The 23,635-nt window shown below is 36.9% G+C and overlaps 2 protein-coding genes across 3 annotated transcripts in view; both read right to left on the reverse strand.

Moving 5' to 3' along the window:
• Positions 1-23,635, reverse strand: part of LOC134845296 (RB1-inducible coiled-coil protein 1-like) — a 524,841-nt gene that overhangs the window by 430,233 nt on the left and 70,973 nt on the right. The gene's annotated exons all lie outside the window — the stretch shown is intronic.
• Positions 11,735-22,467, reverse strand: LOC134845300 (alanine--glyoxylate aminotransferase-like). 2 transcript variants are annotated; one of them, XM_063862273.1, is made up of 4 exons: positions 21,724-22,467; positions 18,084-21,471; positions 15,958-16,600; positions 11,735-12,413 (listed from the first exon to the last, which is right to left on the reverse strand). In XM_063862273.1, the coding sequence occupies exons 3-4, from the start codon at positions 16,598-16,600 to the stop codon at positions 11,866-11,868; spliced, it is 1,191 nt and encodes a 396-aa protein (XP_063718343.1). In that variant the 5' UTR covers positions 18,084-21,471; positions 21,724-22,467; the 3' UTR covers positions 11,735-11,865. The 2 variants fall into 2 exon arrangements, with proteins under 2 accessions (XP_063718343.1, XP_063718334.1); XM_063862264.1 differs by having other exon boundaries at positions 18,084-22,467.

Here is a 23,635-nt window from a genome sequence, read left to right on the forward strand (position 1 = left end):
TTCAACGTTTTAGAAAAATATCACCAAATACTTCAGAGCGAAAATCTGAAGGCCGCCCCCGATAAATCACACTTCTTTTTGACAAGAGTTAAATTCTTAGGACATAACATAGAAAGAAAAACAATCACTCCACTGAAATCACGCATTGACGCTATTCAAAAACTTCAACCACCAACAAATAAAAAGAAAATCCAAGAATTCCTTGGAATGTTAAACTTTTTAAGTAAATATGTTTATAAAATGCAATTATATCTACGACCATTTTACAACATCCTTAGACAACAAAATAATTTTGAATGGAATACAGAACATCAAGCACGATTCGAAGAAATAAAGAAACTTTTAACTGAACAAATTTCAAACACAATTCCAGACCCTGATCAACCATTTTATGCAATGTGCGATGCTTCGAACTTTGGCATCGGCGCAGCACTATTACAATCACATAATGGTACAAATAAAATGAACCTGATATCAGCAAATTCCCGATTATTCACTCAAGCAGAGCTACGACTCTCAACTCTAATGAGAGAATGTACAGCCATAATATATACATTGACAGAATATGAATTTCTGATACTTGGATCAAAACATCCAACAGTTTTATTCACAGACCACAAACCAATCATTTTTCTTTTTACACAAAAATCTAACCCAAACCACCGAGTTTACAGATTTCAACTAATTCTAATGAAATTCCCAAACTTACATATAGTTTGGACTGCAGGAAAAAATCTTGCATTACCAGACACCTTAAGTCGAAATACACCACCTGAATTACTTACACGAAAAACAACAGTTGAAATACCCAAAAACATAAAATTCTACCTTGCAGAAAACGAAACATCACCCCGATTAGAATGCAAATATGCAGTTAAAACTGATATTGAACAATCACAAATAAATAATTTACAACATTTCCCACTTTATTTAGATTGTCAAAATAATCATTATGAAGTTGACCTACTTGGAACATCAACTTTTAAACCAATCCCATACTCCCAATGGATAAAAAATAACACCCAACAAAAACGGACAAAACAACACCAAACTAAAAAAGACCATTTTCCACTAATAGAAAAAGAAAATTTAACTGATAAAATAAATTTATCAGGACCACCAACAACCGATTCGAAATACACAATAAATCAAGTTTTTGATCTTCATGACCCATTAGATACAATACCCCTATCTAAATTCGAAATTGAAAACATTTTTCTCCCTCCAACAGAAACGATTACAATTTCAACACTAAAACAATATCAAAATCTTGACCCGATAATTAGACAACTAAAATCATGGCACAAATATAAAACTAAACCTGTCAAGGCAGATCCCACCATTCTAGGAAACAAAACACTCCTCCGATACTTTCGCAAATTTAACAACACAACAATTAACGAAAATACAGACCTTTTAGAGTATAACCTGAATGAATCTACAGTCCCCTGTCTTCCTTTAAGTATGATTCTCATCGCTTTTAATATTTCACATACACAAAATATTAAAGGACACTCTGGATCAGAAAAAACATATTCAAATTTTATACAAAACTTTTATTTCCCAAATGCACCAATCTGGATAAAAGTACTATGCAATGATTGTATAGTATGTCAACTAAATAAACCTTACCCAAATCAAAAACAAATAGCACAAAAACAAGATTTTAAAGGACAAAGTTTGTACTTTAATCACCGTATCTCATTTGATACTAAAGGCCCAATTTCACCCTCATCAGAAGGAAACTCCTACATTATGGTAATTGTTGACGCATTCACACACTATGTAGCACTTAACCCAGTACCACATTGTAATGCTTATTACGCATATACAACACTTTATGAACACTGGATAGCAAAATTTGGACTACCAGAAATTTTAGTCACAGACAATGGTACAGAATTCATAAATAATGAAATAATAACACTATGTCATTTATACAACATTAAACACAAACCACGTACATCTCATGCACCTTGGACAAACGGCTTAGTCGAAGGTATGAACCGTTCACTACAAGAATATCTTAGATGTATCATCAACGGAAATGATACAAAATATACCGAATGGTCAGCAGATGTAAAATTATTTCCCTTAGCATATAATTCACAAATTACGACAACACTAGGAATGTCACCATATGAAATGGTTTTTAACCAAAAGCCACGCAAACCAATAATGTTTACAGCAAATTCCCATAAAAACGCACAAGGTTATTGTCAACCAAATAAAGACTCAATTTGTTATAACCTACCTTTACATACACACGATGAAGATCATTTTCATCACCCACAAATTCTTAAATTAGCCTCCGGTACACACACCGAATGGATTTTAAATAGAGATAAAAAACACAATGAAATTTACCAAAAAATAACGAAAAAGTTATTACAAAGACAAAACATAAATGAACAAATCAATTCACGTTTTACACCAGCTTCCGATTTAAAAATTGGAACATTTGTTTTAATACCTAATTTTAATACTCAAAAAGGAATTTCTAAAAAATTACAACCCCTCCGAAAAGGACCCTACCAAATAATTGCAAGACCCACTGATGTCACATATAAAATTACCGATTCCAATAAAAAAGAAATCGTTCAGCACTGAAACAACCTATTACCTTACTACCCAAAAGAATACGCACTCCGCGAATTAACCCAATTATATTCCTTCACAGGATTAAAAATAGTTCAAAACGAACCACATCTGAAAAATACAGAACAAAACGATAACCCCACCGAAAATCAAAACACAAAACCAACAGCTACCAAAAACACTACAAAAAATCTAGACCATAAAGAACCCCAAAAGCAAAGAAAAAATAGAAAAATGACAGAACAAATAATACCCCAAGAAGAAATAGACAAATCAGAACATAGAAAAACAACAAGACTCCGAAATCAACCACGTAAAAACTACAAAATGTTCATCCCCCAATCTAAAATATTAAAGAAAGTAGAATTTAAAAAGTAATTTTAAGATTTTAATACTTCACAATCTTGAAACCTCCGTAACATTTTTCATTTCAATTTTTCAAAATAACATGCTCACAAGTACGCAATAATTCTAGTTCAAAATAGACCAATAGGATTCATCCAATCCGCCACTTTCTCTAACTCAAACTAAGATCAATTAGACGAATAATCTAGAACTCCAGGCACATCTCTAACTATAACTTTACAACCTCCAGGTCAAAAATAAGCAAACCACTCCAACTTGACAGCTAAAATAAATATCACCATAATACCGTACCCCTCCCTTATCAAATAACCCAAAGATCAACAATATTTCCCCAACTCAGACCACGAATACCCCCAAAACAAATTTGATAACTTAGCCTAAAGTAACAAAATGAAGATTTTAATTAGCCTAAAGTATAAAAATCTCACCATACCCCGGATCATTTGACAAACAAAAATAAAGAAAAAGACGACCTCCCAGTCACCATGAAAATTGCCCCCAACAATTTTTTACGAAACTCAACCCACTTGTCAAAAAACTAATAAATAATTCGACCACACTAGAAAATTGCCTCAAACAGCAAAAAATATTCGACCAAGAGATCATTTCTTAAATGCTCTTCTTTCAAACAGTCGCTCAAATACTTATAAATTTTAAACATTTTTTTTCAATACTTGAAGCTTTTATAATATTTCTTTTTGATATACTCGAATCTTTTCTAATAATCTTAATCATTTTTTGTAACATTTTTTTAATTTTCTATACTACACTCGAACTATTCCTCCAACTTTCCAAAACCCTTGAATATATCCACAGGTACGATTTTAACAACTTGTCTAAATGATACGAACAATTTTCAGTAGAACTGATATTTTTTTATTGTTTGTAATTTTCATAACATTTCTATCATCCCTCATTTTGACCATATGTAAATGTATAAAGAAAGCAATCATCACATTTGCCCTAGCAACAATTTTCCTAATTATTTTTTTGGAAGAATATTATAATAAACACAAATTTTCTCACTAAAGTAATAATTCAAAAAACTATCAAAAATTGCTACTCAACAGTCACAAAGTCAGTCTTCACCGACATCATCCCAAGATAATCCAACACCACCTTCAACTACTCAAAATCCTCAAACATCTACACGAATTTCCTTTCAAGACAATCCATACACTTTTGAAGAACGGCACGCTCGTTTATCTGAACCACTAGAACCAGTTCAACGACAAGCATCTCTAAGTGAACCAACATATAATCTTTACCCAACACTGCCACAAGAACTAAGTAGAATACGAAACTTTAGTCAAAACCAAAACACAACAGAAATAAATAGACAAATTATACATCCTCGACGAAATAGAAATTTTCAAACTCCCCGAGTTCATTTCGAAATACCTCAATCACCATCACAAACCACTCCAGAAAACACCACTGGTATCACACCAGAAACTCCTACACTTTTTTCACAACGAAGCACCTCAAGCCTACCATCAGATTACTTAGGTTCAACACCAACATCTGAACAAATACGTGAAAATCCCTTTAACCCCCCAAACCAGGCATCACGACTACCATATTGGACTACACATTCATTCACACAAGGTGAACCAAATTTAGTCAATGACCCCATAGACATTTCTACAGATACAACATCTTCATCACTACCAGAAACATTATCACTACCATCAACACCATCAATAAGCCAGTTTTCACCACTACCCTTTAACTTAAATTTCCCAAATAATCTCGACGCCAGATATCGAGAACAATCATCTATAAATATTCCTTTAAGATTAGATTGGAATACATTCACAGCACCTCCACCATTATTTGGACAACATCAAGAAAGTAACCGCCTTCATAACTGGGCACTCAATAGATTACAATATCGCCAGGATATTCACAACGATATCCGTGATCACAATATTCAAATACTCCAACAAAACAGTTTACAATTAAAATTTGAAATCACAGTTAAATTAAACAACATTACTCAACATCCCTACCCATTAAATCCACCTAACATAACAGCTCAATCACTACCACCACCGTTTATAACTACTGAAGTAATATATAAATACGACAGATATACCAAAAACACAATTGGTTACATTACATTTTACAACCCATACTCAGGATTATCATACACATGTATATTCTAAAATTATTAATTTTTTTCCAACTCCTTTTTCCAGTAACCTCAAATCAAAACATAAACCCTTCCCCCCGTACAGGACCACAAGATTTATTAGTAACACATTACGATTGCGAGGAAAATGAACAAAAAACACTACACAAATATGCAATAAATCAAGTATCACAATGTGAAACAGAACCACAAGCTATAGAAACCACAAATGTAATAGCAACACTCTATTCAAAAGCCCGAGCAACAACAGTTACAGGTTATAAATTCACAGCGACATTTTCCGAAAAGAAAGTACATTGTTCACAAGTCTCCAACGGCAACAAAAACCGACTTGACCATGAATCATTCTATCAAAGTAATATAGAACGTCTTTTACATCTCAATCCCGACGATTGTAAAAATGAATTACTTAGACTAAACATCACACAAAATAAAAACTCCGCAAGAAAGTTAGTTAACTTTCAAGTTTTTTCCGACTCTGTACATCAATCACAACTTGAAAGACACCAAGGACATATAAAACTAGACGAAAAATACCCGTATAACGGCGCACACGGACGATTAACCTATGACCTACATGATAAACATTGGATACCACACATTGGTATAAATAACCCATCAAACTGCAAAGCAGACACGAAAAATAAAGGATACCAAGAAATAATGTTTTTCGATTGGAAAATACAACTTGAAAAAATACAACTCACACGAGATTTATCTGATAATACAATGATCTATCAAGGAATCCGACTACCTTGTAAAAATGATCAAGGATATTGCGACCCTACAACAAGAACACAAGCAACAATTGTTTGGTTCCCCGAAGATACATGTACAACATTTCAAGTAGCAAAAATACACGCTCGTATGATAAAATTTCACGAAAAATATTTCATACAATCAATTCCTTATGAAAAAGTCCATCCATCACAAAAACTAAGTTCTAATTTTAGAAACATTGACAATATAGAAAATAAATTGACACGTTTTCAAATATATCAAGAAACAGAACTTGCATGTAAATACAGGAATCCACTTCACAGAACACAATACTCTGAAATATTAGTTGAATACGAAAAAGGATTCGACATGACCACTGGAAAAGTAAAAATCGACCCATATGCCACCGGTCATCCTCCAAACGAAGGAACATCCTATATACCAGTTAATTTTCAAAAAAGCAACGGACAACCTGGTGGACATCTAAAACCTTATGACACCAGAAGCACACGCTTACAAGAATTATCACTAATGAATACTACATATTTCGGTAATATCCACTATGATATTCATTTGGATATGAAACTAGACTATACAATTAGTCGCATTTTTCAAGAAATGTCACTCTCCGAATTAGAAACACTACACCAACTATGTGAATTGGAACGAACACAAATATTACAATCACTTGCACTAGCAGTATTAAAAATACCCTACGCAGGATACTTATTATCAGGAAATAGATCAAATTTTTTAGACTACGAAGGAAACATCTTATGGTTTTATACTTGTACCAAAAAAGTATCACCACTATACGTTTTTGAAGATAAACGATGTTATAAAAGAATCCCTATCTTTTATAAGAATAAAGTACATTTCGTGGATACACTTTCACGAAGAACCTATTTCTGGGATACCGCAGTCCCATGTGGATCAGAAAATAGCCACAATGTAGTACAACTAAACCCTGATGAAAATAAATATTATCTTCTCACTCCATATCCCACATTAATGCAATCACTCAAAAAATTTTCACCAGAAAGCATTCGCGCTATCGCTCGAAACCCAAATATAGACTTACAATCAATAGGAATCTATTCAAAATCAGATATTCAACATCACATTAGAACACAACAATTCCAAGAATTATTAACACAAATGGACACTATACAAAGACAATCAATTGACCAAAATCTACGCAAACTTGCAGAAACCGCAGGTTTTGCCGATATCTACACACAAGACTATAGCGGATATTTTAAAGACATTAAAGATTATATATATCTAAACGGCGAAAAATACCGTCCCCAAGATATATCACCAATTAACATTTTTAGCTTTGTTACACTCAAAAATGAGATCCTCGATTTTCTAGGATGGCCCTACTACATCTTAGAAAAATTGACTATTTTATACGCAATGTTTAACTTTATTGGATTTCTTTTCTCACTCTTAAAAGGAATCTACAATACATGTGCTATACACACACAAGTAAACAGACAAGCAAGCGTAGCACGCATACTCTTTGCAGGATTTTTTGGAATCTTTTCCACATCTATAAACAAAATTCTTTTAGACGCACAAATAAAAGAATATAACACAAAAATAACAACACGACAAAATACATACGACGAAGAACATAACAATGTCGACACACAGCCAACGGCACCACAACTACCACCCCTACCAAATAACCATCCACTATCCCTAGTCCCACGAAATTTTCGAAATTTAGCAATCACACATAATCCAAATTTTCGACTCAATACATCGCAAAGTCCCGTCCAACATATAATGACACATCAATCACAAGATGATAATACTTATGAACAAATTATTGAACAGCCCCATACCACCGCTTTTCAATCTCAAAATAATCATTTTTTTAGCCCACGATGAGCCGCCAACTTGGATCACTACACCGATCAAATTCCCATCCAACCAATCTTACCTCTCAAATCCCAATCATACCACTTTTTGCTTTTCCGCCACCTGATTTTCCATCTAGCAATGTAACATCAGGCATGAATTCCGACACTAACTCACATATTTCAGTTTCATACTCCATCTCACAGCTAAATAACCCGAATATTGAAACCCCCGATGAATTTGCCGACTCAGAACCGTCCCCATCCAATAATTTTCATAACCCCTCTAATTTTTCTCAACCCCCTTTTCAACCCATATTATCCACTAACCCTGATCCCATCACTCCCACACCCTCTTATGCTTCCCAAGTTACCCCAACCTACTCCTCATACCATTCTGACCAATCATCTCATTCTCCAGACACCCCCCGAATCTCCCCAGAGCTAGATAATTTTATTACCCTCCAACAACAATCCTACCACCTTAACACCCCGACCATAAACCAAATCTCCTCCACTACAGATTCATCCAATCCCCCTACACCCTCTACAAATTATACTGAATCATTAACACCATCATCCACATCCACTATATCTTCACTAAACACAAATAGAGCTTACCGCACTTTTAAAAGAAAATTCCCCAACCATCCTTTCCCAGCAAAACCAGGAACAGCCCGCGAATACATCAACCACCCCCAGCATACTAACACTAAAGAATTTTTAGCTATCACTCTACCCTCATTTCCACAATACACCTTAAACACCCCTCACGACGCTAACGAAACACGCAACTTTGTAGATGAATACGTTTTAATGCCCACTCTCTCTTGGACCTCATACTATCATTTCACTAACCCTCTTTGTTTACCTTTATCCAGCACTTCCATCGATATAGAACGAAACAAAGACATGCTATATCGACTAACTACACCACTAACCGCTAGACAGTTTACTTACGTTGGATACAAAAAATCACTAAAAATACACACTGCACCTAGAGCTAATGAATATACACTAGAATACTACGATCACAACATCATCAGAGCTAACCAAGATCAATTCTTAGACGAAGATCGCTTCGCTAACCCACAAATCACCGAGAAATTTTTCATCAAGACACCATATGTATTTACACTAAACATCTTCGACCGAAAGTTTGATCACATTATTTCAGAAGCACTAACAAACACACAAGCATACGAAAGTTTTAAAGAACGCTTCCAAATCTTTTCACTAACCTTTCATTTCCTTGCACCACACGAAAGAGATTTGCACTGCTCACATGATATTATGTTGCGCACTAAACAAACACATACATACAGTTACTATCGTTTCATCCAAAATCACTTTGACCTCCACACACCCTCTAGACAACCACACCATCGTTTTCAATTCATCAATTCAAAATACACTTCACCGTATTTCCTAAATTTCACATATTGTATTAAAGACACTAACCTCCATGGTATTCTTCGTAATTATGACCCCATAACCCAAATGTACATTTTCTGCCCCATCACCAAGACCTTCAACGCCGAAGAATCCCGACCCTTCCTTATCCCGCACGAGTTCCTACAACCTATAGAAATCCCAATTTTAGAATTCATCCACAACACTAAATTTAACCACAAATTATATAACTTAATCCAAAACACACCTTATGAGTTTGCAGTAGGCACTGAAGAACTAACCACTATTAAGGCACTTCAATTGCTTTGGCCACTGCTTCAAACTAAAAATATCATCCGCATTCTAGCTAAACTACTAACAACTTCAGAACTAATTCACGACATCTTCCCCCACGGTTTTTTCCCCGACGACTAACAGGTAAGTATGAATTAAATGAATATTACTAACTAATTAAAATATTGAAAAACTCACCATTCTTTATTCATGTTTTCTTTAGATTTTTAGCCTTCATCCTAGATCATCTGAAAAATTCACAAAAGAAAAATAGAAAAAATAGCAAACTTCTTCAAAACTGTTTAAGACCCTATTAAACTTTTGCACCAACAATTAAATAAATATAATACCAATGCAGTAAATTAATTTATAAAATTTTCCCCCAAAAAGCAGTAAATCTACATATGATGAAAATTTGTATCTTAAAATTCCCCCATAACTAGCAGTAAATTTCCAAATTCTATGCAGTAAATTAATAAAATGCAATTGCAGTACTAACCTTTTGATATTTTCATTCATTCGCACAGAAATTCTATCCACACTCGCACAGCTCGCCCACGACGAATTGTTTAAAATAATGAATTTCAGTTTCAAGTTTTCACACTCAACAACTCTAACATATGATAACATGTTTCAAACTTTCCTTTAACCCGGTTGGAAAGGAATCATATACTAAACAAAACTAACCAACGCAGCTTACTAAATACCACAAATCATAGAATAACAGCATGACTAAGAAAAGGAAACCAACGGTACCCAAACCGGATTAACCCAGTTTAAAACTGGATAATTTATTCTTTTGAAGACTATTACAAAGTCTTAGAAAGAAATAATAAAACACAAAAAAGTCGAAAGACAAACCCATACCACAAACAATTTGCTTTTTGGAAAAAGTACATAACCAACAAGACACAAGTAAGACCATAACAAACCCAACATAAAACGTTGTCACATAACAGGACCCCTCACAAAAACCGCATGAAATCATACTCCCACACCTGGCCTAACCCACCAGGAAGGACGTCCTGAGCATGCTCTATAGCCGGCCTAACCCACCGCGCTACATCCACGCTTTGTGACCACACCTTTATTTTTAATAAGAGCTACTCAAGGGTGAGTAACTCTTCAAAATAACCGAACTAAAACAAAAAAGCTTTTGTGAAAACAACTAACTAAAATCATTATTAAAAAATATTAAACTAATAAAAGTTTTATAAAATGTAAAATCACATGATGCAATATATAGATCAGAATACAACACCAAGGACGAACATCAAAAGACAAGACGACCCCACTACACTCGAGAGAGAATGACCAACTACAATCGATATGCCGCTCACAATCACAACTCAAAGGATTTAGAGTACGACTTGACCTCGCAGAAAAGGACTTCATTGAACCAGACCAATGACCACCTCGATGACCCAAGTGTACGTACAGATCCGAGTAACCAGGCATCCCCTCCACGCACAATCTCCACGCCATTCCCAAGCTAGATCAGACACAAAAGAAGTTCTCCACGAAGAACAGAAAAACCTGACATAGCCAACCATTCTGAAATCAGAATTGATTTTGTTGCAAAGACTCAGTCGTTGTCACAAGAAGAACACAACGTCTTATGTCTCTAACTCCAGCTTCCTGGAACTTCCTTAACAAAGAAGAAGCGGAAGAAAATTATGATGTTCGCCAAATACCAACGTCCATCATCCATCCTTGAATTACAGAACTGTTCTAAAAAACTCTGTAAAACCCGGATGGGTGGAACCTGATCTAAACTATATTTTATGATTGGATAAATTAAATGTTTTACCAATGTAAAGTATTTAATATTAACCAATCATGATCCATCTAACTAACAACCCACTTATTTGTAAGTGCTGAAGTTACTTGTAATTTCAGCACCAGAGAGATTTGAATTTAACTTAGAAATTAGTTGGACTCTCCCGAGCACTTCAGCAGCCGCAATAAACCAGTATACCCTAGATCTATTGAGCCTAGCAGAGACTAGTTAAACAACCTGAGACTAGATAGTATAAGAGTAAGATTAGGATCGGTATTAGACTAAGAAGTTGCACGAATCTATCCGGCCGAAAATAAGATAGCGTGACGAGCAGACGGTGTACCCTATCCGAAATTACTCTATGAGTTATACACCCCAGTCCTAACTCAAAATGTTTCATTCATATTAACAATGCTCATAAATTTGACCATCGGCGATGTTTATTATTGATTCATGGATTTCTCAAATTCTGATCAAAACTTTCGGTGACAAAAAAATAAATTCATTTTTCAGAAAATTTCTAAGCTAAGCAAAACTACTTTTTAAAACAGTAAATTCCACAATTTATTTAAAATATACTATACGCAAAAGACATATTCAAATTTCTTGATTTTAAGCACCAATAAATAAATCAAAGCATTGTCAAGCAATACGCTGATGAGTACAGTTAAATATAACAGTTCGTTCTCCATTCAAAGATGTGACGACCCCGTAGCTTTCAACGCGCATTTCAAATGGTCAACTATGCAATCCACAGTATCGCGGTTTGCATTGGGACCCATCAGGCCGATTCGCCACACTAGTCCCTTGGAAGGCCCCAAACCTCCAGACACCTCGAGAAGAAAATTGTCCATCAAGTAGTTTGTCACAGTTAGAGGGTTTACATGTGAGGGACATTTCACCGTTGTTACCGTGGGTAGTCTGAATTTGGGATCAGACACTAACAGCTCTAAGCCCATTTCCTTCAGCTTCGCATACAAATATGTGGCCGCATCCTGGTGTCTTCTCTGCGTTTCTATCAATCCTTCTTCGCACACAACTCCAATAGCTTCTCTTAGAGCATAGAAAGAGGAAATAGCTCCCGTGTAGTGATATCCTCTTGGACCGAATCCCTCTATATTCCAGTATTTAGCATTGTTAGCAAGGTCAAACAGATAAGAGGTGACAGGAGTTCTCCGCCGTTCATACTTCTGAACAGCATCTGCTCCAAACGAAACAAGAGCAGTTCCTGGAGGCGCTCCTGAAAGATTTGGTTGAATGAATCCGTTCAAAACATTGCCAACTGCCTAATTTAAAATATATATATATAATCCTGAAGCTCTTTGACTTTCAATAACTATTTATGATTGGCACGTTTCATATGAAAATATCATGTTACGCACCTTCGGTGCTTCATCAGATTAGTAAACATGAAAGCTGCTTATACATTAAAAAAAAGAAAAAAAAAACAACAAATTGAATGTATACGAAAAAGACCAACAATGCTTTTGATTTCATGAACGATGAAAATAATAATGGAGGTTCAAGCCTCCATAACAACTGAGTTCATGTCTTCGTAAACCCCAAAAAATAGGCGACAGGATACAACTGCACTTTTCATACTAATAAATTGAAACAATCAATTGCGAAACTATCAATTCATAAATGGGATTCATAATCCCTCGTAATTAATTTTAAAATATCAGGCTCTGTTTGTTCTTTCATCAATAGTAAATTCAATGAAAAAATTTGAGCAAACATATGAGAATGAGAGGCCTCATATGCATCCATTTGTAGTAACCTAACATCAACCCACCAAAGCGTCGACAATTTCAAAATTTGGAAAACGTTTATTTGAAAACAAACTTTTTTGAAAATTTTCTCAAGAAGATAGAAACGTCATTAATAAGAAAAAAGACGTTGAGAGGTCATAACTAGAGTCCAGACAAACATCCTGAGAACACCTTGAGAGCACCTCGCCATAGTGTTGAGTATTTAAAATTTTTTTGGATCTTAAATTTTTATAAAATTTTTGAAAAAGCATAAAAACAGCATGTCTCAGAAACTAAGATTACTTGTGCAATCAAACTTTGAAGCCAGATCAGCAACCTCTGAGAGTACCCAACGTTTCTTTTTAAAATTTTTTCTAAAAATTTTGAAAAAATAATGAAAAAAGTCATATCTCGAAATCCAAAAACATTTGAGCAGTCACCTTTGGAGGCAAAAATTTCAACCTTTCAAAGTACTTCGAAAGCACCTGACTACAGTGTTGGCAACTTCAATTTCTGTGGAAATTTTTTAATTTATTTTTTCAGAAAATTTCTGAAAGATTCACAAAAATGTCATATCTTGGAACATAAAAAGATTTGAGTAGTCACATTTAGATGCAAGATTTGCAACGACTGAGGATACCCTCACAGCCCCTCACACTATAGAGTTGCGAATTTCAGCAGGTTTTTTATACCTAAGTTACTTGAAACTTTAAAAAAAATCTTAATAACGTCATATCTCGGAAACTAAAAGGATTTGAGCACTCATATTTTGATGCAAGATTAAAACCCAGGCAGCACCCAATTTCATGGTTGCGAATTTCAAATCTTGTCAAGTATTCATAAAATTTCTCTTAAAACTTTTTAAAGAAAAAAGTGATAACTCGGAAACAAAAAGAATTCAAGCAGTCAATTTGTGAGGCAAGATTTGCAGCCCCTTAGAGTACCTTGACAGCACCCAACTACAGGGTTGAAAATTTCAACAACAGGGTTGAAATTCAGAATTTGTGGAACATTTTATATCTAAGTTTCCAGAAAATTTTCGAAAAAGTCGCAAGAATCTTCAAATCTCGTAATCTTCAAATCTCGGACTAATTTGCAACGCCTCGGGTAAGATTGACAGCATCCCAGTTTCGGGTTACTTAATTCAGACCTGACAAAGAACACAGAATTCCTGCTGGAAGATTGAAAAAAAACTAACCACTGCAATATACGATATAGCTTAAACTTGCTAGAACTCTTTCGTTAAACATGCAAAAATAATACGTTGAAAAAGCTTAAGCACGGCGAGATAGTGAAGCTATCATTTAAATACATAACTAGTGTGTAACACACCTCCAGTGCTTCGAATTTATGAGAACTCATTAAAAAACAGCAGACATTGAAATTAAGATCTAGAGCCTTTGAGTGCACTCTGACACTACTCAATAACAGGGTTCGTAATTTCAAATGTTGATAAATTTTTTCTATGAGTTTTTAAATTCAAAATTTGAAAAACCATTAAATTTTGTGAAGTTTTCGAGAAATTATAAATGGAAACTAAAAGCATTTCAGCAGACAAATTTGTACTCTAGATTTTAATCTCCTGAGAGTACTCTCACAGTAACCAACTGCAGGGTTAGGAATTTCGAAATTTGAGAACCATAAAAACGTCACAACTGGAAAACGACCTGACTGCGAAATTCGCAAGTTCTTCGAGTACTCTGGCAGACCCCAAGTAAAGGGTTGGGAATTTCAAAATTTGATACAAAACAAAATAAAATTAAGTTTCCGAATTTTTTTTGAAGAAAATCGCAAAACGTCGTATCTCGAAAACTATAAAGAATTGAGCAGTCATGTTTGGAGACAAGCTCAGCTACCTCTGAAAAAACGCTGACAGTCTCCTCCGCCTAGTAGAAGGAAGAGGTCTTCAAATTTCAATTGAAATTAAAAAAAATTAAACATGTTGAAAATTTTTTGAAAAAAAAATCACAAAAGACGTCATATCTCGAAAACTAAAAAACTGAGTAGTCACACTTGATGGCAAGATTTGCAACTCTTCAGTTCTCTGACAGCTACAAAAGGGTCGGGAATTTCAAATGAAAATTGAACTTAGGTTTTTTGGGATTTTTTTTAAAATCAGAACACACGTCATATATCGAAAACTACAAGGATTTGAGCAGTCACATTTGGAGGCAAGATTCGCAATCCCTGATAGTACTGTAACAGCACCCAGCTACAGGGTTGAAAATTTCAAGTTTGTGTAAAATATTTCAAAAGTTGAGTTTTCTGAAAAACTTGAAAAAATCACTAAAATCGTCTTATCTCGTACACTAAAATGATTTGGGCATTCTCAATTGGATACCATATTCGGATCCCTGGGGAACCTCCGCCAGCATCCCACTTTTGTGTTGCTAACTTTTAACTCGGTGGAACAAACACTAAATTCAAACTGGAAAATCGAAAATTCTTACGCATTGCAATATACGATATAGCTTAACCACGCATAGATACGTTATGCCTTTAACTATTGCAAAAAAACGCTTAAATATGGCAAGATACGTCTCACATGCATTTAAAAATAGTATCGATAGATAGATAGATAAATAGATAGATAATAGATTAACCCAAGGTGAGAAAAATCGATCAAATGGATAAATTTTATATTTCACCGGGAAGTCTGAAAATCAAAATTCACTTTCACAACTCGAAATCGGCCACGTTTTCCGTCACCTTTACGCGTTACAATTTACATATGAACTTTCGAATTTCAAACGAATGACCCGATATAAAGTTTGACCGGATATGCACACCAAAAAACTTTCTCTCAAGCATAATCGATCAATTCTCGATCACTTCTCAACGAAAATTGATCAACTCTATCTAAAGCCCAAAACAGAGATCGATGTAGCTATACAACAACCAAATTGGATAGCTACAACTTCAAACTTGTTAGAATGAACAAATAGATAAGTACGCGATTATGAAACATTTGCCTACTAGCATCCTTTGAGCCTTAACTGCTGTAAGAAAAAACGCATATGACAGACGTCATACCTAATACTTTCTGAGATCCAGTGAACACACATCCCACATTCCATTCATCCATTTTGAAAGGCACTCCACCCAAGCTGGCTACAGTGTCCACAATTACAATGCATTTATGCGTCGAAGAGGCAGATGCGATCATCGCTATGTCTTCTTGGACACCAGTGGAACTTTCGCCTTGTGCAACGTATAATAATCTAGGCGACTCAGCCAGTAACACTTTTTCTAAAGATTCTATGCCGATCCCATTGCCTAACTTCCCACTTTCAACGAAACATGGAATTCCTTGAAGCCGTGTCACCATATCGCCACAACGCTCTCCCCATATTCCAGATTTCACAATACAAACTTTGTCTCCGGGCTCGACTAAATTCGTAAGACAACACTCCATTCCAGCATGGCCAGTTCCCGCAAGAGCGAATGTCATTTTATTCAGAGTTTGGAAAAGATACTTCGTTCCAGCCTGAAGTTCATCCATTATTTCCGCAAATTCCTTGTGCATATGACCCAGAAGAGGTAAACTTAAAGCATCACGCACTCTGGAATGCATGTTTGTTGGTCCAGGTCCACAAAGCAGTTTCTTGGGTACAATCAGGCGTCTCTTCAATGAAAGTGGTGCATCAACACACAACAAATCCTTGGCATCGCCCATCTAAGAAAATAACACTACTAGTAAACATTCTACTTCCATGGTCCCCTTCCCATTGCAGAATAAGAACTATACTACTGTGATTACTGTATTTTAGGGTTGAACTATGGAAGGCTATGATGGGAGAAACCCTTAAAAACCTCATAGTAACTTATGATTACAATTTACTCCGATGTGAGACCAGCAGTCGTAAGCCAAAATACAAAAGGAGCGGGCGTAATGTAATGATACCTATTCTCAAAACCTTAAGGTCTAGACTACGCGCAGATTTAAACTTCTCAAAAGTATGACAAAATCTGGGTAGAATTTAATATTAGAAGTGTTCCATCTCCCCAGATGGCAAGGCCGAACCTTCCGACATCAAGTTGAACCCTCGGATTGAGTGGCGAACTCCGTGCGGATCCGAAACCTCCCGAGCAGAGAAAGAGAGAAGGTAGCGACGTTGTGGTGATAAACTTTTGAAATAGTTTCAGAGTAATGCCGAGCAGGTGGGGCAACCTATCACTGGAAAAGGTGGTTCCCCTTCTACGTCCGTTTTGTCGCTAGAGACCCTGGGGGAGCTGCAGTGATAGATTGAACAAGACGAAAACAAAAGGAACAGATATGAACGAAATTTCCCTAATTCTCTCTCTCTCTTTCGCTCTCTCAGCTACAACAACAACAACAGGAGCGGCAACCGTGGTGGCCCAACTATGCAGCTTCAACCGCGAAGAGCAATGACGACTGCCCCCAATGCGGAAAAACAACCGACAATGGAACCTCGTGTATCGGATCTGATGGATGTCAGATATGGAGTCACGCGAGCTGTGTACAGCTTAGTGACAATGATGTGGAAACAATACCAAAAATTGATGCTTGCAAATAGTTTTGTTCTACCTGTTTGACAAAGTTTGATATTACAAAACTATTATCACAGAAGTACAGATGCTCAAGTCGACTGTAGAAAGACATCAAGAAGACATTCAGACCTTGGCGGAGAACTTTAAGCAGTTCCATTCTGTTTTCAAGTCAAAATAGGCAAACGCGATAGCGGAACCACTTAAAAGACAACCGTTTCAAGGGTATAGCTGAAATAACCGCAACGTAACACCATGAACGCAAAAAACTCATCTAGAAACAATATCATCGCTTTTGTCTGACATGGAGTTCAGAGTGCCTCCAGTGAAAGTTTCACGGATTAGGAAAGACACTGACGGCCATGTGCGTCCGGTTATTGTGGAATTTCAAACACTACTTCAAGCAAAATCAGTTATTTGAAAAAGCTATAAAAACCAAATTGTTCCAATCGAAACAAATATTCCTCAGTAGAGCACTGACTGATGATGAAAAAAACTAGAGAAGTAGGTGTTAAAACGAAGGTATGAGTCGATTCAAAGTGGAGTAAATCAAACAACATTACGATTCAATTATATATATATATATATATATATATTCTACAAAATGCCTCTTTTTGCAGGCTTATGATTAGCAAATTTATGAGTCTTACGCGGTCTCCTTCTTTCTGATCTGGCGAGTTCTCCAGTATTTTCTGTTACAGTCTGGATGAAGATGATATGAAGACGGCAAGATTCCACCAGTCTTCATCAGTGGCTTCGATGTACATTTCGGTGATATCCTCGAAATTCAAATGGTGTTTTTTTCTCTCAAATTTCTGTAATAAGTGCAGTCGAACAGAAAATGCACGGCGTTTTCGCGTGTACCACAAATGCAGAAGGGACTATACGTTTTGGCTATTCTCCAGTAGATGATTTTGACCACAGGTCATAGCTGTGATGTCTCTTATCGAACGTCTATCCATTTTCTCTGGTAGAAGAGCGGTCTGGACTCTCATTGGAGGGTATTCTGGGAATGTGAGGGACAATCGTTTGTTCCATCGGTGAAGTTGGAACTTTTTAATGTGTTGGGGTGTACTCCTGTAAACCAGTGTCCTGGCAGAACTTTGCGTGACGGCGTTTCATGATGCATGAGAGCTGACTACTCGAAATGTTCAGTGTCGTCGTGCACGAATCACCTCTTAAAAAGATTTTATGAGCAAATTTGGCTTGTGATGTCTCTATCTGCAGGTCGATTGGAACAATACTGCAAATAACTTCCAGTTTCTCCTCTGCGTGCGGGTATTGAGATGCCGTCGCTTCAAGCAACACTCGGTACCACAAACTGTCGTTTCTAAACCACGAAGATTCCGACCAAATATGAGCAAGATAAGTCCATACTGGAAGAACCGTAGCTTGCAGCAGTTTCATGACGCATGTCGTGTTCAGACCGAATTTTAGAATTGGTTGTATACAGTACCATGCTTTTGTTGCCTTCCGTGTACTCTCTTCAAATTGGGGTTTGAACGTCAGATTCTGATCTATCGTCACTCCCAATGCTGTTGACTGTGTCGCAAACTTGATGAGCTTCCCTTGTAAAACCACCTGGTCCAGGGGTGTACTCCTGTAAACCAGTGTCCTGGCAGAACTTTGCGTGACGGCGTTTCATGATGCATGAGAGCTGACTACTCGAAATGTTCAGTGTCGTCGTGCACGAATCACCTCTTAAAAAGATTTTATGAGCAAATTTGGCTTGTGATGTCTCTATCTGCAGGTCGATTGGAACAATACTGCAAATAACTTCCAGTTTCTCCTCTGCGTGCGGGTATTGAGATGCCGTCGCTTCAAGCAACACTCGGTACCACAAACTGTCGTTTCTAAACCACGAAGATTCCGACCAAATATGAGCAAGATAAGTCCATACTGGAAGAACCGTAGCTTGCAGCAGTTTCATGACGCATGTCGTGTTCAGACCGAATTTTAGAATTGGTTGTATACAGTACCATGCTTTTGTTGCCTTCCGTGTACTCTCTTCAAATTGGGGTTTGAACGTCAGATTCTGATCTATCGTCACTCCCAATGCTGTTGACTGTGTCGCAAACTTGATGAGCTTCCCTTGTAAAACCACCTGGTCCAGCATATTCGTATCCACTGTTGCGCGTCGACCTGGAGTTAAAATTACTACCTCTGTCTTGGATCCTGAAGCCAATAACCTCCATTTCAGCAACTAAGCTGTAATGTGATCACAGTCCGCTTTCAAAGATTTCAATGCAATATCTACTCACACTCCGACATTCACCAATGTTGAGTCGTCTGCATACTTGAATGCCTTCCCTTTGCACTTTGAAAATACGTCTACTGTGTAGAATATGAAAAGCAAGGGCGAAAAAATACTACCATGTGGAAGTCCCACTGTGGCTTTGAACGCGTCAGAGAAGTTTTTTCCATTTTTCAACCGTACTTGTCTAGTACGGACAAAACTGTCTAGTAAGTCATACATTTTTCCATTGACTCCTGCTTTGACGAGTTTGGACATGAGGCCGTCTATCCATATTGAATCAAATGCTTTCTCTAGGTCTATAAATAGAGCTGCGGCGGCTTTGCCTGTTTGTGTGTGAGTTTGAATATAATCCACTAGCTTGTAAAAGTATCTACCCGTACTACGATGACCTCTAAAACCCTCTTGTTCTTCGCCTATTTGATTGGTTTCTTCCAGGTACTTCCTCAGTTTAGTTTCAAGAACTCTTTCAAATATTTTACCGACATACGAGGTTAAAGTGATGGGTCGAAAACTATTGGCAATGGTATAGTCGGTTTTGTGAGGCTTGTGTAGAAATGTTACCATTCCTGCTTTCTAGACCCATTTTCCTGTATCAAAACTGAGCTCGTAGAGCCTGATTAGTGCAGCTCTGAATAGAAATCCCGATTTCTTCAACATAAGGGGGTAGATGATGTCCGGGTCTGCTGATTTATTTGAGACTTTCATTTTCGATATTGCGTTGTCGATTTCGTTCATACTGATGCTTCGGTTCATCTCGTTTTCTTCCACAATTTCATCCGGAGTTATCTGTTCTCTGTGGATATTCTTGCGAACTAATTTCTCCCAGTTCTCGTCAAACTGATGGTCCGATAGATAGCGACCTGAGAAGAAAATTTGAAACAGGTAATCGAATTTCTCACTTTCGTTATGAAGAATTTTACTGTCCTTCATAAGGCATCCCATTGATAGAACCGTTTCTTTGCCGAATATTTTGTTTTCTGATTGCCAAGATGTTGAACCGGAGGAATTGTTCATAGTTGTGGCGCACTTGAAATAATTTTGTCGTGATGTCGGTAACAGCTACTTGAATTCGTCTCGTAGTTCTTTGTATTGAAACGTGCGAATTGGATCGGATCTGAATTTCATATTTCTCTTTGAGGCGCGCAGTTTTTCTGATAAATCTCGCAGTTCTTTTGTGAAATACGGTTTCATATGAGCCGAGGGTCTTCGATTTGGTACACAAACTATTCTAGAGTCCTGAAGAAGCTGAAGCAGTCTATTCCACAACTCACGTGGCTCATCTGTTGAAACGAGTTCTGGCCACTGAGATGCGATATGCGTGTTTAATGTTTGTCGCCAGATCTCCCAGTTGGCTTTCGACCAGTCTGGTGAAGGGTTACCTTCTTTTGATGGACCAAAATTGAATGAGTTCCACAACGGTACATGTCCCCGATTTGGTGCCCCTGTGTAAAATTCCACCTCTGTGTCTGTCGAATACCCTGTTGATCGGTCATTCATCGACTTTGAACACAAAATGTGGTCGATAACGCTTTGGCCTCCTCCAGTGCAGAAAAATGTTGGCTCCCCTTCATGTAGATTAATAGACAGTGCTTCTGTTGGAAAGCAAGCAGATCCTCGCCGTTTGCATTGCAGATTTTGTCTCCCCAAGCAAAATTGAACCAAATGCTTTCTCTAGGTGCTTTCTTACGCATCAAACAGTTTCTACTGAACCAGAACGGGATTATGGTTCCATTGACCAATTACAACCAACCACCAAAGTTCCTCCTGCTGAATGTACGTTCCTTAAAGAAACCAAAATGTGTTAAGTACTTGGCTACTGATGTAGCCATGTACAAAAGAGATATTTGTTGCACAACCGAAACATGGCTTACAAATGGCTATAATGATATGTACAAACATAATTCAGCGAGACAAACTGGTGGAGGCGTCTGTGTTTACTACAGAAATCATTTTGAGGTTTCAAGAATTACGCCGACTGGAATCATGAGTTACTTCTGTCGCATATTCAATTAAGAAATCAGCTTTTTACTAACGGCGTCATTTATTTTCTACCCAACTCTCCCACTGCTAGTCTGCTTGCAACATTCGCCCGGAAGTACATATAGACGGAAAAAAAACATAGGTTGTAAAACGACTGGCTAGCGTCTAAACACAGCTCTACATGCTTTTAACCGTCTCTACCAAAGCCAGTTCTTTGCGTGGTCCTTTCAGCATCGGGTCGACAAAATTGTAACTGTTTTGGGCTTCGGTCAGAACGCTCAGATTAACTTAGTTTTATGCAAAAATAGTGAGCTCACGACTGGATCTGTATCTCCAGACCACGAGGTCACTCCTAAAAACAGGGCTACTACTTATTTATTTTATTACTATTGTTTTTGTAATATAATAAATAAGCACTCATGCTTGTTGTGATAAATACATTAGCCTAATTGTTGTGATAAACTTATTAAATAGATCATATGCGCGCTGGGCTTTCCTCTTCTGGTTATCTTACCAAATCTCGCCGTCCCAGCCGTAGGCGAGTGAAGTTTCCCTGGCGTAACTAGACGCAAGAAGGAGTGATCTGGTGAATCGACCTCCAAATCGACGTCAGGTTGTACCACTCCTTTCTTTTTTTCTCTCTTTTTTTTCTTTTTTTTTCATCGCCTTTGCCTCAGCAATTGTAAACCCTAATTGAAAGTGGTTACATGTCAGTATTTAGACAACCGCGTATTCAGACTGGTCAGTATTTAGACAAAATACCGTTTCAACCAATCAGAATCGAGACAAAGAAGAAATTATTAAATAATTATTATTTATTTCAGATTATTTATGTCTTTTCTCGATTCTGATTGGTTCATACAGTATTTGTCTAAATACTGACGAGTATGAATACGCGGCTGTCTAAATACTGGCTGCACTCCGTGAAAGTAGTCCAGAACTCATAGAAACCACCAGGAAAATATAAACCGAAGTGGTCCACTGGAAACCGGTCTTTATGATCTTGTCAAAAAATAAAGTTGGTTATAACTTTATTGAAACCCTGAATAGAACTTTGAACAGCCTAATAAAAAACAACGAAAATACCTTCGCAATGCACGCAGCAATGATTTTTCCACACTTATTACTGTGCAAAACAAAGTCCAAAATTGATGGATCTTTATCCAAAACATTAGCAAGGCGACTTAAGCAATGGCAAGACGGAGACCTGGATAGAATAAATAACCTAGGAAAGGCGCTGCAAATGCGCGTGCTAAAAGGAAGAAGAAGGAAAACTGAAACTGTAGCACAACAGTTCAAAAAACTAATGAATACTGGAGAAATATCAAGCGCAATTGCAAAACTAACAGACACATCTAAAGGCGTTCTTTTGCTCGACGAGATTGTCAAAGGTAAGACAGTTGAACAAACTCTCTTAGAGAAACACCCACCATCTGAACCAATTAATGAGAACTATATTGCACCAGTCTCACAGGAAACAATTCCTTTCCATCCATCGATATTTCATCAGGTAAACGGTCAACATATCAAGAAGGCAGCCATGAGAACGCACGGATTGCATGGACCATCTGGCCTCGATGCGAATGAATGGAGACGTATTCTAACTCACTTCGGGCAACAATCAGTTGAAATTTCAAAAACAATTGCTAAAATTGCCAAAAAATTGGCCACAGAAGAACTAAATCCAGAACTAATGGAACCATATAACGCATGCAGATTAATACCCTTAGATAAGAATCCAGGGGTAAGACCCATAGGCATAGGAGAAGTTATGCGTAGGATAATAGGGCGAACAATAACTAAATGCAAAAAAAAACGAACTCATATCGCTCGGTTCAAACTACCAACTCTGCCTAGGACAAAAATGTGGCATTGAATATGCGATCCACATGCTAAGAGATCAATTCAGCAAAACTTCCGCCGATGCTGTTTTACTGATAGATGCCGAAAACGCTTTCAACTCGC

The sequence above is a fragment of the Symsagittifera roscoffensis genome, chromosome 1 (genome assembly GCF_963678635.1).
Source record: "Symsagittifera roscoffensis chromosome 1, txSymRosc1.1, whole genome shotgun sequence".
In the NCBI taxonomy this organism is placed as follows: Eukaryota; Metazoa; Xenacoelomorpha; order Acoela; family Convolutidae; genus Symsagittifera; species Symsagittifera roscoffensis.